At 38.1% G+C, this 19,729-nt stretch overlaps 1 protein-coding gene across 5 annotated transcripts in view; it reads left to right on the top strand.

The window, feature by feature from the left end:
* RGS7 (regulator of G protein signaling 7) overlaps nucleotides 1-19,729 on the top strand; it is a 458,444-nt gene that overhangs the window by 369,863 nt on the left and 68,852 nt on the right. For all 5 annotated transcript variants that reach the window (XM_043485427.1, XM_043485425.1, XM_043485428.1 and 2 more), the window contains exons 7-9: nucleotides 4,921-4,985; nucleotides 6,346-6,422; nucleotides 6,528-6,609. In XM_043485427.1, the coding sequence (XP_043341362.1) occupies nucleotides 4,921-4,985; nucleotides 6,346-6,422; nucleotides 6,528-6,609 (224 nt within the window). The remainder of the gene's footprint in view (nucleotides 1-4,920; nucleotides 4,986-6,345; nucleotides 6,423-6,527; nucleotides 6,610-19,729) is intronic.

Raw genomic sequence — 19,729 nt, 5'->3', positions numbered from 1 at the left:
TTGGTTTTGTAGAATATGTTGATTGTGTTTAGTTACTAAGACAAGCCAATATGAACTAAAGGTTTATGAAAAAAACACCACTCTTTGAAAATTAAGTTGTGTGAGACTTCTGATTTTTTTCACCCAAGTACAAAAAAAAAATAATCCAATCCAATTAAAATGGAGTTGGGAATGAATTTCCCATGTATTTACATTAAGAATCATCTAGTATAAAGGGATTGCAATGAGAGCTGGAGGCCAAGACACAAGGAAGTTTTTAAGAGAACTGTGGTAAGAAGCAGAGACCGTAGTTGTGGTAGAAAACTCAAACAGAAGCGAGAGATGGGAAGTTCACTGGTATTATAAGCAAACAATGCACATTGAAATTCCTGCAGATGAACACACACCAACCACCATCTTTCATCTGGCTCCTTTTAAGGGTGCAGTCTCCAGTGTTCAAATAGGATGTGGACCTCAAGAAACTGAAATTCCCCGTAAAGACAGGCACTGATGCTGTGCTTTTATGACTCACCTCACTCACTTCACCCAAATCCTGGCCCTGCTGGAGCATGTCCTTACTGAACACTTTTATATTTTGTCCACTGTAGAATTTTTGAAGTTTTGTTTTTGCATACGTTACATTAAAGTATTATTATTTTTTCTTGATTAGTGGGTTTTTTGGCACTCTCTAGACTTACCCTGTGGAGCAGGCAATGGCACCCCACTCCAGTACTCTTGCCTGGAAAATCCCATGGACGGAGGAGCATGGTAGGCTGCAGTCCATGGGGTCGCTAAGAGTCAGACACGACTGAGCAACTTCACTTTCATTTTTCACTTTCATGCATTGGAGAAGGAAATGGCAACCCACTCCAGAGTTCTTGCCTGGAGAATCCCAGGGACGGGGGAGCCTGGTGGGCTGCCATCTATGGGGTCGCACAGAGTCGGACACGACTGAAGTGACTTAGCAGCAGCAGCAAACTTACCCTGTAGGCAAATGCCTCACTCATCTCATCCTAGGGGCAACTGAGACCAATGTATGCCAACTGCAGAAAGGCAGACATGTTCTCAACATAAGGAACTTTTAACAATTTAACAATGAAAAGTGTCCAGAACTTGCATTATCTTGCATAATGATGCGTTGTGCCCCAAAATATTCAGCCAATGCTCTATTTCCTCCAGGATGTTTTGAGGACCTTTAGCCTATATAGAAAGGCTCTGGGACTTCCCAGGTGGTTCAGTGGTAAAGAAACTACTTGCCAATCCAAGAGACATAAGAGAGGCAAGTTTGATCCCTGGCGGAGAAGATCCCCTAGTGGAAAAAGTGGCAACCCACTCCAGTATTCTTGCCTGGAGAATCCCTCGGATAGAGGAACCTGGCAGGCTACAGTCCATTGGGTTGTAAAAGGTTTGGACACAACGTAGCAACTAAACAACAACAATAAAAAGGGCTTTGACAATGTCAGTGTACAACCAAACTTCCCATTTTGCTTAGGCTTAATAACTACAGGAAGCACATTTATTTCATTTAAAGTTTTACTAAAGAAAAATGGTTAATTGTGGTGGCCATGAAAATAAAAGACTGCTTACAATCCTTATGTAGACATTTTGATGATCAAAGAATGAAAGGGAAAATTTAAAAATTAAAAAAAAAATGATCTCATATAAATGAGATAATTTATAATATTGTTGTTCAGTTGCTAAGTCATGTCCAACTCTTTGTGACCCCCTAGACTGTAGCACGCCAGACTTCCCTGTCCACTATCTCCCAGAGTTTGCTCAAACTCATGTCCATTGAGTCAGTGATACTGTTCAACCATCACCTCCTCTGTCGCCCTCTTCTGCTCCTGCACTCAATCTTTCACAGCATCAGGGTCTTTTACAATTAGTTGGAATATAAGTACTAATAGACAAACCTTACCTGCCTCCTTAGAAACCTGTATGCAGGTCAAGAAGCAACAGTTAGAACCAGACGTGGAAAAGCAAACTGGTTCAAAATTGGGAAAGAAGTACATCAAGGCTATATATTGTCACCCTGCTTATTTAACTTATATGCAGAGTACATCATGAGAAATGCCAGACTGGATGAAGCACAAGCTGGAATGAAGATATTTGATTGCTGTATCAACTATCAATAACCTCAGATATGCAGATAACACTACCCTAATAGCAGAAAGCGAAGAGGAACTAAAGAGCCTCTTGATGAAGGTGAAGGAGGAGAATGAAAAAGCTGGCTTAAAACTCAACATTCAAAAAAGTAAGATCATGGCATCACTGACTCAATGGACATGAGTTTGAGCAAGCTCTGGGAGATGGTGAAGGATAGGGAAGCCTGGCATGCTGCAGTCCATCTATGAATTAGCAATACTATTTCATGAAGACTCGATTTTCTCAAGTCTAGTAATTAACGCTGAAAAAAAAATCTTAGTGAATACACAAATCAACAACAGAGGCATTATTTTTCATTGTTTTAATATAGAGTGGCTGGTAAGGTGCAGACTATTGTTCAGCCAGTTTTTGGTCTTTGAAATTTTCTCAGCCTGGGAAGTTAAGAGACAGAAACTTCATACCTAGGTGCTAACTATTCTATGTCCTATGGCTTTCTGGATAGATAATAGAAATTTTTTGTGGCATGGAGCTGAAATAAGAATACTTCTAAGTCCAAGTGATTTGCCAAAAAATTTTTCTTGTAATTAACACCTGCTTAACAAGAAATTTGGATGTCGGATTTCACATTTTCCTTGAGCAAGGAGAGGTTGTGGGGACTTTAGTATTTTGTTTCTACATTCTCTTAACAGAAAGGAGATTTTGTTGTTGTTCAGTCGCTTAGTCGTGTCCGACTCTTTGCAACCCCATGGACTGCAGCACGCCAGGCTTCCCTGTCCTTCACCATCTTCTGGAGCTTGCTCAAACTCATGTCCATTGAGTCAGTGATGCCATCCAACAATCTCATCCTCTGTCGTCCCCTTTGAAGGAGATTTAGATTGTTTTAAATCACACTAGACAAAAGCTCTTGTGGGAACCCTGAAGAAAGGTGAAGTCAAAGAGTAAACTTGAGCACCTGGCAGGGATCCAGATTTTCTTTTTGCATACCAATTGCATGCCCTTCAACTCTTCCTTGACTCAGAATGTCCATGTCAGTGTGAAATCATGACTTTGTCCAGTAATGGAATTTCAGAGCTGGAGGGAACCTGAGAGGTCATCCAATTTGACCATTTCAGCTAAAGATGAGGCAGCTGAGTTCCAGAGAGTGACAGTATTTGTCCAGTCAAGGTCACAAGTTATGGGGCAAGTTTTCAACGCACGAAAAAGTGAGATAAATAGAAGATTGCTGATATCTAACTTAGCAGAGCATTCAGTAAAGACTTTCAATAATATATTGAATAGCTGCTACTTTTCTCAGCTATTAAAGACATATACCAAATGTGGGGCTTCCTTTGTAGCTCAGTTGGTAAAGAATCTGCCTGCAATGCAGGAGACCTGGGTTCAATTCCTGGGTCAGGAAGATCCCCTGGAGAAGGAAATGGAAACCCACTTAAGTATTCTTGCCTGGTGAATCCCATGGACAGAGGAGCCTGGCATGCTACAGTCCGTGGGGGTCGCAAGAGTCGGACTCTACTTAGTGACTAAAACACAACACACACCAATTGCGGGGCTTCCTTGGTGGCTAAGTGCTAAAGAATCCACCTGCGATGCAGGAGACACAGGTTTCATCCCTGGGTCAGAAAGATCCCCCAGACATAGAAATGGCAACCCACTCCAGTGTTTTTCTCTGGGAAATCCCACGGACAGAGGAGCCTGATGGGCTACAGTCTTTGGTATTGCAAGGAGTTGGACATGACTTAGCACTGAGCAATAACAACAAAATAAAAACAAATGTGCTGTGCCTTTGAATTTCTATCATTGTTATAGAACAAATTCTGGCAAGATAAGTTTTCTGTGACTGACCTGAGCTATGCTTTCATGCTAAGTCTAAGGTGTCAGGTTCTTGTTAAAGTCTCTTCAAGCCTAGAAATATTATTCCAAGGCTGCTCAGTCTCCTGCTGTTGCTCCTTAGCTTCTCTGTGACGCTTAGGGCACCTGTTATCATAAAAGTAAGTGATAACACACTGTACTCCCCAATCACCATGCTGTTTGTCAAGCTCCAGTACTATTCCTCAGGCTGATTTCCTGGCATGGGAGGCAAAGGGCCAGAATTGCAAAGCCATCATAAACCTTTCTCTTTTAGATATAGTTTACCAGCTGGGAAAGAATAGCATCTCTGCTTAGTTTAAAGAAAGGACCTAGAATTCTTCTGCCCAGCTGACTGACTGTTCAGTTCAAACCACCAGATGAAATGCCTTGGAGTTAAAATGTGTCAAGAGGAATTTCATAGAATGGAATCACTGGAACATGACTGAGCACTTGCTGAGCGCTTTTTGGAGGTTAAATCCTGTCTAGAGGCTAGGACAGTACCCTGAGAGAACTTTTAATGATTTATGAAATGGTAACCAAGGTTCTAAACGTGTCTATTTCTTATAGCACCTTTTAAAATTGCCACTGTGTTTGAGTGGCTCAGATAGTAAAGAATCCGCCCGTAATTCAGGAGACCTGGGTTCAATTCCTGGGTTGAGGAGATTCCCCTTGAGAAGGGAATAGCAACCCACTCCAGTATTCTTGTCTGTAGAATTCCATGGACAGAGGAGCCTGGTAGGATACAGTCCTTGGGGTCACACAGAGTTGGACACCACTGAGCAACTAACACTTTCTCTTCACTGAATTTCAGTAATGATGTTACAGATTATTTGTTTCGTCCAAAAAAATGATAAAATCAGAAATTTACAACTTGCGGAAAAATGACAAAGACCAATATGCTTTGGTTTATAATGCTCTGTTTTTTTTATTTTTAGTGCCTCAGTGTAAATGAGCAGGCAAGAAATGATTGTGTTTTTTTCCCCCTTTCAGCGGTTTACCTCTGCAAAAGAACAATGCAAAACAAAGCAAGGCTGGAGCTGGCCGACTATGAAGCTGTAAGTACCAAGGACTTCCTGGCAAAGAAAGGCGTAAGATGAGCAAGAATAAGGCCTATGGTCATTTCTGGGCACTCTGAACTTTCTACATTCATGAATCTTAAAGATCAGATTTCCAGGGAGGGACAGCATAATTACTATATCCCTTACTTGCTTACTTCCTCTCATCATTCACAGTGATGATGATGAAATTCTAAATACACAAATTCGGAGAATAAGTAGGAAGTATGTGTTATTTGCTAAAATTGACTTTAATGTAAAAGTTTTATGTATGTTGTCATTTGTTTTTAGTCACTAAGTTGTGTTTCTTTGTGACTCCATGAATGTAGCCCTCCAGGGTTCTCTGTCCATGGGATTTATGCCAGGCAAGGATACTGGAGTGGGTTTCCATTTACTTCTTCAGGGGATTTTCCTGACCCAGAGATCGAACCCGCATCTCCTGTGTTGGCAGGCAGATTCTTTGCCACTGAGCCACCAGGAAGCCCAAAATCTTTATGTGTATACATATACATATGTATATGTTATATATATATATGTATGTGGGTACATACATATACTATATATAATGAAGATATCCAAACTTAGAGAATTAAAGAGTGTTTACACTGGGAAAATGGTTTTTGGAAAATCTTTAGGTTGGTCACCATCAGTAGATTAAATTGACCTCATGTAATCTGTAATTAGATGATTGCTATCTTCTGATTAACTAAACTTAAGGCACTATCTATAAATGGGTAGTAGGGGGCCAAAGGTTTACATTTTTCTCAAAAACCAGATAAACTTATTGAATCAGTAGTAGAAATATATTGATTTCTTGTTCAGTAAAATGGGCAGAGAAAAATCCAATGGATTACTCTTGAGCACTTTTTAATGTAAGTTTAGTATTGGGGGTTTTTTGTTATATTCACTAATATTGATGTTTGTAATAGGCTTTCCTATGTCCTCTATGACTGTTAATTTGAGGATTAGCTGCATTTAGTGAGCATGACTTATCATTCCAAGTACACTTACTCCAAGAAACTTTGATTTGTTTTCTTGGTAAGTACATATGGTACAACTGGGCAGAAACAGATAGCTTTGGGGCTTCCCTGTGGCTCTGCTGGTAAAGAATCCGCCTGCAATGTGGAAGACCTGGGTTTGATCCCTGGATTGGGAAGAGTTCCTGGAGAAGGGAAAGGCTGCCCACACCAATATTCTGGTCTGGAGAATTAGAATTCCATGGACTGTGTAGTCCATGGGGTCGCAGAGTTGGACACGACTGAGCGATTTCCACTTTCACTTTTCACATATGGTAGATAAACTAGAAGGAAGCACAGTAAGGCTGAGCTCCAGAATGTCTTCTCCATGGTATATTTTACAGGAGAGTTTGGCCAGGCTACAGAGAGCATTTGCCCGGAAGTGGGAGTTCATTTTTATGCAAGCAGAAGCACAAGCAAAGTGAGTCCTTGTGAGTCTTTGGAAGATTTGTTCAAGTCGTGGCCTTTTGTCCACAGAGGCACTGTGATTAACACTGCTTACTGTTCATTGTTGTGATGTCAACAGAGTGGACAAGAAGAGAGACAAGATTGAAAGGAAGATCCTTGATAGTCAAGAGAGAGCGTTCTGGGATGTACACAGACCTGTGGTGAGCATCACATGCACCAACATTGTCTGAATTCATAATTTCAGCCTTTGGAAAGTAGAGGGAGAATGTAGTCACTCCTTTCCCCCCACCCCCGAAGTCTTGGTGAATTTAGGAGAAGAGTGCCACTTTTATATAAAGTGACTAGAGTTCAATAGTATAGTATTTAATTTATATGACTGCATTTTTCCAACATGACATTACTTGCATACTCACTTTTTGCTTCTGAGGTGCTTGATACTTTCATACTTGAAGGAAAGAAGTCTGCAACAAAGTAGTTTTGCATGGCTTCCAATCTACATTTTTTCTGAATTTATAGTAAAAGTATGAGTTAAAATGTTATTCCTCCACTAATGTTTCTTTTTTAAAACCTACTAATAGCCTGCCTTGAGTGTCAGCTTTAATGGAAACATTTTAGGTGGCTCTGCTTCAGTTCAGCTCATACTTCTATTGATGTAACTGGTCATTGAATATACATACAATAACTTACCTGGTTTACTTATCCAGTAATGTTATAGTAATAGTAATGTTAAACCATATAAGCCAGAGTAACAAATAACAAACAACCTTGATTAATACCAGAAATCTTTGTGTAAGGAGTTAAACAATGGTTATGAGCATATATCTTTAAACACAGACCTAGAGAATGATATTTATATAGTATTATCAAATAACAGGATCACAGCAAGAGATGAATTAAGATTCTTTGAGAATATCTTAAAATTTTCCTCTCAACTACCTGTGGGAACTGGCCAAAATAGGTCTGTTTTCCAAAGGTTTGTATACATATGTCTATATATATGTATATATATATATGATTAAAATTAAAATTTTATATATATTTAAATTCTAGATATTAATCCAACTGTCAGATTTCATATGAAATTTTTTTGAATTCACAAAAAATAGAATTGAGACTTAACTGTCTCAAAATTCAGCTTGAGTTTAATTGCTCATAGTGTAAAAAGAATTGTGAGGTCACATGCATAAGTATTGCAAGGATATAAAGTAGGATTTTTGCTTGTTTTAAGCCATCTCTAGAAACTGGTTAATAAGTTATGTCCTCATGTTCGTACACTTTATGCTCCTGGACATCTGATGGCCCATCTCTAACCTAGTTTGAATCTGATGACTCTTGGCAACTCAAGAGGACTTGCTCCATGTCAGATCCCATTCTCTGCCCACATCTATTCCACAGAAAAAACTCATGCTCTCAGATCATGTAAATTGATCCCACCTCAACACACTTGCCAGTTCAGTCGCCCAGGAAATACTCAGCCAGTCCCATGCCTTCTATGTGCCCTGTAACCACTGTGAGTAGGCTCCAGTCCTCATTCTCCACAGAGCAAGGCACATATGAATGTTCCCCATCCCCAGGGGGCCCCTGCTGTACCCTTCACTATATGTTCAGTTAGAATGTCCTCCCAAAGAGCACCTGGAGGCAGAAACCACCCTGAAGCTGTTAGTTCCATTTCCCTTATTCAATTTGTGGATGCTTCTGCGGGGCTTTATATCTCTTAAAATGAACATGTTATGCAATTCTTGGTTACTGTTTATTTCCTAGAAGGAAAAGAAAAATAGAGCTTTGGGTTATCTGCATGTTTCTGAGAATGGAATGCACCTAATCCAACCCTACCTTCAGTTATTTATTTTTTATATTACAACTTTGTATCCCATTAAAGAAATGTTTTTTAAGTGGTTGCAGGTACATGTGAAGTAATGACACTTGTCAGGAGGCTGTATCAATCACACAGGTCCTGCCTTGTGTCTGGATTTTAGAATTCTGAGTGCTTACTGAGCATTAATTGACAGAGGTGATGCTGCCAGGATTGTTACGCAAGACACTCCTAAAAGAGCTTTTAATGACTATTTCCCCAGCAAAATACACAAGCTATATTTCTATTCATTGACTGTAGTGTTAGTTAAACAATAAGAAGAAGAACTTTCAAAGATAACTATACCTACAAAAATGTCCTTATTTTTATTTTGGTTTTGAAAAAGTCTTATTACAAAATTGTGAACACACTACTGCATGTTTTTAAAGTATAGATATTAATATTCTCATTGGAATAAAAGACTATTCAAATTTCACAGATTTATAACACAATTTAATTAAAACACTTTTAAGCTATATAATTATATTTTTCCTGTATTGCTTTAGATTTATGAATATTTTAAGTATCTTTGTTTAAAAAAAATGGAGTTATCCTAGCAGTACTATTTATTGATTTTTTAAATTTTATTTCCTCTTGCATAATCCTACTGTTAAACCTTAGCAGAGAACAATTAATCCTTAGTAAACTTTTTTACTAATTTTTACTAATTTTACTAACTAGTTTACTTAGTAAACTAGAAAAGCTTTTACTAGTTTAAGTCAAGGTGATATACTATATTGCATTTTGTTTGGTTTGCTTTGATTTGATCTGGTTTGATGCTGCCATTTATTTAATTAAAATAGGTTGGAAACAGTCAGAAATATAGTCAGGAAGGAGAAATCTCAAAAAGAAGCTCAGAATCTTTAAAGTATACTTAGAATATTATAAAATATTACGAGTTTATACTTAGAGATGTAGAAAATATATGTAATGTGATTTTTGTAAAATGAAGTCACTTAACACAATATACTCATTTATTGCATTTAATACCTTTTTGAAATAAATTTAGCTTCCCTAAATATGTCCATGTTTACTCCTGAAAAAAAAAGTCATAACACTGAGAAGGACTCTTCAGTTATTAAGGACTCCAAGCAGAATTGTCAAACACTAACTACAGTAAGTCCCTACATATGAACCTTCAAGTTGCAAACTTGAGAATGTGCGCCCTCATGTCTGAACATGTAAGTTAGTTCACTCGTCTGGCGTACATTGTCACATGCACGCATCCTCTGATGGATAGTGGTTGTGATTTTGTGTGCTTTCCTGTACAGTAATGTATACAGTACATTAGTACAGTATGTTTATTTCAAGCTATTAATCGATCTACAAGAGGGCAGCTTCACTGAACTCCTTGCTGCGCAGCACGGGGCGCTTACTGATGAAAACCTGATGGAATTGGAGCCCAGAGAAAGGACCAAGAGGAACAAGAGAAAGAAGAAGTAACTAGTGAACAAGAGATTTACAACACAGGAAATGGCAGGGGGATTTTCTTTATTTGAGAAGGCACGGTTAGCTTTTGAGGCACAGGACCCAAACACAGAATGGTATATGAAGATTATAGCAGCCGTTCAGAATGAAATCCAGTGCTACCATGTCATCTATGATGAGAAAAAAAGAGCTACTACCCAGACATCCCTGGATCATTTTTTCAACAAGATAGGATTGAATCCAGCAAGGAACCAGAATTTTTGCCATCAACTTTAGGCATGAATGCAATTTCAGCTTGCCCACCATCTCTTATTGCTGACAGTCCTTCAGCTCTACCATCTCCCACTTCCTCTCTCTCCTCCAGTCAGTACCTCTTCTTACCTGTTCACTTGATGCCAGCCCTACATGCCAGTTGTTGTACTGTTCTACTGTACCTTTCAAGATACTGTATTGTAAGATTAAAAATGCTTTCTTTATTTTTTATTTGTTTTTATGTATTATTTGTGTGCAAAGTGTTGTAAACCTGTTACAGTGCAGTACTAGATAGCCAGTGGTGTTTGTTAGTTGGGTACATAGGCTAAAAATGTTGGACTTAACGAAAAAAATTAGACTTCCCAAGGTGTTCTTGGAACGGAACTCATTTATATGTAGGGGACTTACTGTACTCAAGATAATAGTAGGGGAAATAGACCAAATTGTAACAAATGTCAAAGATAATTTGGGATTCGGGTTGACTTGTGTATTTAGTGTTTTGATACTTTTATAAAGCCCCTTCAAGGGCTAATGGATTCTTGTTGTTCAGTCACTAAGTCATGTCCAGCTCTTTGCGACCCCATGGACTGCAGCACAGAAGGCTCCTCTCTCCTCCACTGTCTCCCAGAGTTTGTTCAAATTCATGTCCATTGAGTCGGCAATGATCTAACATCTTAGTCTATATTAACTGAGTTCGAGCAACTAGTTGGGTGCCAAGTTGCTCATTTGTGTCCGACTCTTTGCCCCCCTGGACTGTAGCCCACCGGGCTCCTCCATCCACGATATTCTCAAGGCAGGAATCCTGGAGTGGGTTGCCATTTCCTTCTCCATTGAGCGACTAGTTAAACTGAAGTAAAAATTCTGTTTGTCACAGTGCTGAAGAGTTTCATTGACACTAACTTCCTAGTACTTGTTTTAATATTTTAAGATTATAATTTCTTGAAGATCAGAGAGTTTGTCTGAAATTTTGTATGCATTTCCTGTAAATCTTTTTCTTTCTTTCATAAATTAGTGTAGAGAATTCCGGTGGAGTATGTGTGTGTATATACAAAGCCCATTAAAATTTGGGGTTTAAAAGTGTCTCAAGAAGAGGTTATAGATTTGCATAAAAAGTTTGAGAAGTTCAATAAGATTCAAAGTTTTTATAACCTACTGAATTAGAGCTAAGTGATTCTAAGGAAATACAACTATCATGGAGGGAAAAAAAGTCTAGTGAACTGGCCTTTCAAAGTAGAATGGTGCTGATATCTGGAACCAAACTTGTTCCTCACGGCCCTACGTTGGTGCAATTTTATATCCTTAGCACTGACTTTGGTTTTTTGTTTGTTAGTTACATTTTTTCATCTTCATGGAGGTGTACTTGACAAACTAAATTGTAAGATACTTAAAGTGTACAATATGATGATTTTATATATGTGTTCTTTGTGAAAGGACTCCCGCCATCAAGTTAGTTAACCATGACTTTGAAAGTTGATCTAAAGAGATGGAATGTAGGGAACCTGGGCCAGTTTAATTCTGGGCATATTCATATGTGCAAGGTACAGTCAGCCATATAGAGTGAATCACCTCTTCTCTCACATTGGAAATCCATAGTGACCTGTGGGAGCTCTAGGGTTATACTTTGAGACAGTACTGTGGGTGAACATTATTTATACCCCAAACTATAAAGCACAAGACCACAATTATAAATATTCTTGCATATACACTATGGCAGGCATCCCCTTGGCACATTTTTGTTGTGGAGGGTAGGGGGGAACCTGGTATTAGGTTAAGATACAGATATTTTTTTAAAATGTGTATTGAAGTATACCATACATACTAGAAATGCATACCAAATTCATAATGAAAGAGCACCTCACACCAGTTAGAATGGCAGCTCTAAAAAGATGAGATAATGAGTGTTGGTGAGCATATGGAGCAAAAGTAATTCTGTGCATTGTCTTGGTGGGAATGTAAATTGGTGCAACCACTATGGAAACAGTAAGGAGGTTACTCAAAACATTAAAAATAAAACTGCAGTATGATCCAGCAGTTCCACTTTTGGGTATTTATCCAAAGTAAATGAAAACATGAACTTAAAAAAGCACCCTCATGTTCAATGCAGCATTATTTACAATAGATGCAACCTAAGTGTTCATTGATGGGTGAGTGAATAAAGAAAATGTGGGACACAGGCGTACCTCAGGAATAGTGTAGGTTTAGTTCTAGAGCACCACGATAAACAAATCATACAGAATGTTGCTTTACCAGTATATATAAAAGTCATGTTTACATGATACGGTGATCTATTAACTGTGCAATAGCATGACATCTGAAAACTAATGTCCATGCCTTCATTTAAAAATACTTTCTGCTCAAAAATGCTAACCATCATCTGAACCTTCAGCAAGTCATAGTAATAGTGTCAAAGATCACAGATCACCATAACAAATATAACAATAATGAAAAACTTTGAAATATTGTGAGAATTACCAAACTGTGACTCAAAGACACAGAATGCACAAGTACTGCGGGAATAATGGTGTTGATAGATTTGCTTGACACAGGGCTGACACAAACCCCTTCAGTTCATACAATAATGCAGTATCTGTAGCTCCCCAGCTGGCACAGTGGTAAAGAATCTGCCTGCCAATGCAGGAGATGCAAGAGAAGTATGTGGGTTCAATCCCTGGGTCAGGAAGATCCCCTGGAGGAGGAAATGGCAACCCACTCCAGTATTCTATTCTTGCCTGGAAAATCCCATGGACAGAGGAGCCTGGTGAGCTGTGATCCATGGGGCTGCATAAAGAGTGGGACATGACTGGGCACTGACATGCACATGACATCTGTTAAGAACAATAAAAAGTGTGGTAAAATGAGTGTCCCTTATGTGTGTACATATGTAAGTGTGTACGCATATGTACATACACAAACACATTTATAACTCAGTCATGAAAAGAATGAAATCTTGCCATTTGTGACAGCATGGGCATGTGAAATAGGCTAGAGAATGACCAATACAATATCATTTCACTTACGGGCAGAATCATATTTAGTCACTAATACCAAAGTGTATATTGAAAAGTTGCTAAGACAGTAGATTTTAAAAATACTCATCATGAGGAAAGAAGTTTAAACTGTGTGGTGATGAATGTTAAATAGACTTATTATCTGGTTTTGCAATATATATGTATATTGTAATATCATTTTGCAATATATACACATATTGAATCATTATGTTGTACACCTGAAGTGAATATAATGTTATATGTCAATTGTATCTCAATAATAATTTTCTAAAGGATGGCCTACATACAGATAATTGCACGAAGCTTAAGTGCACAATGAAATTTCATGAATTGAACAGAACCAGTTCACCAGCCTTGACTGGCAAAGCAGTGACAAACCTAGACAGCATTTTAAAAAGCAGAAACATTATCTTGCCTACAAAAGTCCATTTAGTCAAAATTATGGTTTTTCCAGTAGTCATATACAAATGTGAGAGCTGGACAATAAAAAAAGGCCTAGTGCCAAAGAATTGATGCCTTCACACTACGGTGCTGGAGAAGACTCTTGAGAGTCCCTTGGACTGCAAGAAGATCACACCAGTCAATCCTAAAGGAAATCAACCCTGAATATTCATTGGAAGGACTGATGCTGAAGCTGAAGCTCCAATATTTTTGCCACCTGCTGAGAAGAGCCAACTGATTGGAAAAGTCCTTGATGCTAGAAACGATTGAAGGCAGGAGAAGAAGGGGACAACAGAGGATGAGATGGTGGGACGGCATCACCGACTCAATGGACATGAGTTTGAGCAAGCTCTAGGACATGGTGAAGGACAAGGAAGCCTGGCATGCTGCAGTCCATGGGGTCACAAAGAGTCAGACACAACTGAGTGACTGAACAACAACAAAGACACCAGGATCCCAGAGCCAGCCCTGCCAGAGACCATTCCACTCACTGCTGCCTCAGTCAGTGGTACCTTCTCATACCATGGATACCATGGTACCTTCTCATACCATGGATTTGCTTATTTTTGTCTTTATATAAATGGAATTATTAATGTCACTTTTTTCATATTCAAACATCTTCTTTTGAGAGTCTTTCATATTATTGTATATAGTTGTAATTTGTTTATCCTCATTACTGTATTAGTATTCTGTTACATGACAGTAGAGGGTTTCATTATATACTGATGCTAAATTAACTTCCATAGTATTAACACTCTATTATTTTATCCATAATTTTGATTTTCAATTTATTATTTTCACTAACTTGTTATATTCATGATTCAGCTTAAGTTACTCCAGACTTTCGTTTATCACACAAAACCATCAACTCAGTCTCTTTAATTTAGGTTCAAAAGCAATGCAGAGCTCAAAATAAAATAGAGAAACAAGGTGAATGATATTATATGTTATCACATATAAAAAAGGAGTAATCTTATTTATCTGTAGAACTCATACATCAGTGAGAAAATATCAAAGAAGTAAAAAATGTAATGGGAAACATTTATATTTTTACCTATTAAGTTTTCAAACAATTTTTAAAAGGTAATATGACCACATATTTGCATACAATCTTACATTCTTAGGTCCAAAGGTCCATTTTAATTCTTCGGTTGTTGCAAGACGCATAAATAAATAGATAGGTAGGTGGATGGATAGATATGTGGCTAGATAGATAGACAAGACAGAGGGACAGGCAGATGTGTAGGGAGAAGACTGAAAGATATATACATAAATATCAACAGTAGTTTATTTATGAATGCTGAAATTCTGTTGATTTTATCTTTTTATGCTAATCTGTTTTAAAATTAAAATTTAATGTGTTTACATATACAGTAAGAAAAATCAATAATAGTTTTAAAAACTGAATCAAGACTTCCAGTCCAGCATTGACAGATCTTGGAAATTGTCACTCACAATCTCACAATATGAAAAAGAGCTGAATAAACTGAAAATCAACAATTTTTCTTACATTCATCTCAGAATGAGGTCACTAGGCAAGATGCTGTGAGTCCCCAAAACTGGAGAGACAGAGAGGTGAATACAGAGAATCACAACCTACTAGAAACCCAAGAGCAGAAACCTCCAAGGAACCAATACTGGGTAAGAAACTTAACCTGTAATTGACAAATTGCTGGAGATTCAGAGAAGACAAACTTGAAAGTTAAGATTCAAAGGGAGCCCGGTCTTGAGGGGACACCACACACTTGTGAGTTTTACCTCCAATTCTACCAGATTCTCACAGTGAAGTTCGAAGAGAAATCCCTTTATACATCTCTGAAGGGAAGGGAAAAAGGAACTATTTTCAAATACTCTCAGAACATTTTCATCCTCCTAACAAAAGCTGCCTTTAAGAGAAACTGATCAGAGTTATATGGGAACCTCACCAACACAAAGAAAAGGAAATACCAAATTCTAATCCTGGTCTCACCCAAGTGAGGAAAAAAAAAAAAAAGTTGGAGAGGAATTTGTAAAGATTACAGCCCCAGAGCACAGGCTTGGGAAAAGAACGGCATCTAATCCTAGAACCACAGTCATGCTCCCACTCCCTCTGCACCAACCACAAGATTAACAGTCTAAACAAGAGGGAACTGCAAAGGAAAAAACTGCGCATCTCAGTCCTTACTTAGCAAGCCTAATAGAGGGCTTCCCCGGTGGCTCAGTGGACAAGAGTCCACCTGCCAATGCAGGAGACATGTGTGTGATCCCTGGTCAGGAAGAGCCCTCATGCCAGTCCCCGTGTGCCACAGCTATTAAGCCTGTGCTCTAGAGCCCGGGAATGCAACTACTAAAGCCCAGAAGCCCTAGAGAAGCCGCTGCAGTGAGAGGCCTGTGCACCTCGACAAAGAGCAGCCCCAGCCCTCGCCACTTGCCACATTAGAGAAAAGCCCTTGAAGCAATGAAGGCCAGCACAACCAAAAATAAATAAATAATGTTGTGTTTTAACAGCCTAAGGGAAACCTGAAGACAACTGGGGAGACAAAAACAAGGAAAGCAGAGGAAAGTTTATCCTCCGATATAAGAAAAGAAAGCAGTAAATACAGCTTAACCTCTAGCTAGATATGCATAAAACGATACAGTAAACCCCTGTTTACCTCAGGGCCTTTTACCCAATACATGATGTCTGGCTTCAACAAAAAATTGCACATAGAGTAAAAGAAAAAAAAGCAGCTCAAAGAGACACATTAAGCATCAGAATCAGACTCAAATATGGGAAAGATGTTGAAATTAGCAAACCAAGGATTTGAAACAAATATGAAAAATGTGCTAAGGCTTCTAATGGAGGAAATGAGCAACATAAAGGAATAAAGAATAGAGGTATAAGCAGAAATCTAGAAACTCGAAGAGTCTAAGAGTCAGAAGAAAATGTTAGAATAAAAAATGCCTTAACATTAAATGAAGAGTGCATTTGGTACACTCATAAATAGACTGGACATGGCCAAGCAAATAATCAGTGAGCTTGAAAAAATGTCAGTAGAAATTTCCAAAGCCCAAATGCAAAGAGAAAAGGATGAAAAAGACAAAAGCTGTGAAATAATTACTAAAGGGGTCACATACATATGATAGGAATACCAGAAAGACAAAGAAGAGAGCAAGAAGAGAAGAAATATTTGAAGCAGTGATGACCCATTATTTCTGAAAATTAATAGCTAACTGAGAGCCAGGAAGCTCAGAGAACACCAACCAGAGTAAATATCAAAACATCTAAACCTAGACATAACACATTCAAATTTCAGAAAGTGGAAACAAAGTGAAAATCTTCAAAGAAGCCAGAGGAAAAAAAGCACTTTACATAGGGAGGAAAGAGATTAACAATTGCATCAGACTTTTCTTTAGAAGTCATATAAGCAAGAGAGTAGAGTGAAATATTTTGTGTTGAAAGAAAAAAACAAAACAAAACTTTAGAATTCTATCCAGCAAACTGATCCTTTATAAGCACAGGAGAAATGGACACTGTCTCAGAAAAACAAAAATTGAGGAACTTTGTCATCAGGAAACTTGAAAGAAATGTAGAAAATCTTCAGAAGGAAGGAAATGATATAGATCAGAAACTCAGATCTATTTTTTTATTTTTAATTATCATTCAAATGATAACAGCAACAGTGTGTTCTATGCTTATAGATTAAGGTAAGTGGAATGAGTAAAAGCAGTTTAAAGGTACAGAAAGGAGAAGGCATTGGGAATAATCTATTATAAGGTAATTGAATGGAGTAGTATAGTGTGATTTGAAAGAGGAGTCTGATTAGATGTAAATATATATTGCAAACCGAAAGGAAAGTTTAAAATAAAATAGAATTAATATGTTAAGAAAAGTGAACAAAAGGAATAGTAAAAATTCTCAATGGGAAACATAGAAGGTAGAAAAATAGAAAAAATAATGAAAAGGAAAAGAATCAGAGCAATGGCAACAAATAGAAAACTGTGAAAAAAATATGGCAAATATTAATCCAGCTATATTACTATCTCTTTAAATAGTGGGGGCCTAAATACACCAATTAAAAGGGAGAGAGTGTCAGAGTGAATGAAAACAAAGACCTAATTATGTATTAAGAAACTCATGTTAAGTATAAAGACAGAGGTACAGATTAAAAGTAAAGTAAAGCAATGGAGAAAGTAAAGGGATGCTAATGCTAGTCAAAAGATAGGTGGAGTTGTTATTGTTCAGTTGCTCAGCTGTGTCTGACTCTTTGCAACCCCATGGACTGCAGCATGCCAGGCTTCCCTGTCTTTCAACATCTCCTGGAACTTGCTCAAACTCATGTCCATTGGATCGGTGATGTCATCCAACCATCTTGTCCTCTGTTATCCCCTTTCCCTACCTTCAGTCTTTCTCAACTTCTGGGGCTTTCCCAATGAGTCGGCTCTTCTCATCAGGTGGCCAAAGTATTGGAGCTTCAGCTTCAGCATCAGTCCTTCCAATGAATATTCAGGGTTGATTTCCTTTAGGATTGACTGGTTTAATTTCCTTACTGTCCAAGGGACTCTCAAGAGTCTTCTCCAACCGTTCGAAGGCATCATTTCTTTGGCCACAGTTCAAAGGCATCATTTCTTTGGCACTCAGCCTTCTTCATGGTCCAAATCTCACACCCATACATGACTACTTGAAAAACCATAGCTTTGACTGTACAGACTTTTGTAGGCAAAGGGATATCTTTGTTTTTTAACATGCTCTCTAGGTTTGTCATAGCTTTTCTTCCAAGGAGCAAGTGTCTTTTAATTTCATGGCTGTGGTCACTGGGTGCAGTGATTTTGGAGCCCAAGAAAATAAAGTCTCACTGTTTCCATTGTTTCCCCATCTGTTTGCCATGAAGTGATGGGGTCAGACGCCATTATCTTTGGTTTTTGAATGTTGACTTTTAAGCGAACTTTTTCACTCTCCTCTTTCACTTTCATCAAGAGGCTCTTTAGTTCCTCTTCACTTTCTGTCATAAGGATGGTGTCATCTGCATAGCTGAGGTTATTGATGTTCCTCCCAGAAATCTTGATTCTAGAATTTCACATGATGTACTCTGCATATAATTAAATGAGCAGGGTGACAATATACAGCCTTGATGTACTGCTTTCCCAATTTTGATCCAGTCCATATTCCATGTCCGGTTCTAACTGTGGCTTCTTGACCTACATACAGGCTTCTCAGGAGGCAGGTCAGGTGGTCTGGTATTCCCATCTCTTCAAGAATTTTCCACAGTTCATTGTGAACCACTGTCAAAAGCTTTAGCGTAGTCAATGAGTAGCTGTATTAATTTCCGGCAAAGCCAGCTCCAGATCAAGGAAAATTATCAGAGATGAGGAGCAACATTATGTAATGATAAAGAGATCAATTATTCATGAAGACATAGCAATCCTTAATGTGTGTGCACAGTAGCATCAAAATATGAGACAAAAACTGATAGAACTACAAGGAGAAATAGACAAATACACCATTATAGTTGTAGTCTTCAGCACACCTCTGTATTGATTGACAGATCTAACAGACAGAAAATCAGTAAGAACATAACTGAACCAAAGAGTGCCATTAATCCTCTGGATTTAATTGATATCATAAACTGCTTCATCCAATATCAGCAGAATATACCTTCTCCTCAAATTCCCATGGAACGCACTAAGAAAGAACACATTCGGGGCCACAAAATACACATTAACAAATTTAAAACAATTTTAATGGAAATTATATGAAATATTCCCAGACCACAGTGGGATTAAACTAGATACCAGTAGTGGAAAGATAGATGGAAAACAACAAAATACTTAGAGTTAACCAACACATTTCTAAATAATGTATGGGTCAAAAAAAAGTTTCAAGAGTAATTGTAAAATATTTCAAGTTAAATGAAAATGCATGTTATCACAATTTGTGGATGCAGTGAAAGTTGTGCTTGGCAGTTTATAAATACATGCATTGATACATACATTAAGAAAACCTAAAGTCAATAATTTAAATTTAATATTAGAAAACTAGAAAAAACCCAGAAGAAAATAAAAATTAGAGCAGAAATCAGTGAAACTGAAAACAGTAAAGTGATAGAGAAATACAATGACACTGAGAGCTGGTTGTTGGAAAAAAATCGGTAAGGTTGATAAACTTGCTCCTCAATCCGTGGAATTCTGTCCAGGCAAGAATACAGGAGTGGGTGACCATTCCCTTCTCCAGAAGATCTTCCCCACCCAGGGATCAAGCCAGGTCTCCTGCATTGCAGGCAGGTTCTTCACAGTCTGAGCCACCAGGGAAGCCCCTCTAGTTAGAGAGCAGATACAAATTACTAATAGCAGAAATAAAAGAGGAACCATTACCACTGATCA

The sequence above is a fragment of the Cervus canadensis genome, chromosome 13 (genome assembly GCF_019320065.1).
Source record: "Cervus canadensis isolate Bull #8, Minnesota chromosome 13, ASM1932006v1, whole genome shotgun sequence".
Taxonomy (NCBI): domain Eukaryota; kingdom Metazoa; phylum Chordata; class Mammalia; order Artiodactyla; family Cervidae; genus Cervus; species Cervus canadensis.
The sequence above is the reverse complement of the archived record's forward strand: the minus strand, read 5'-3'. Positions and strand labels throughout refer to the sequence as shown.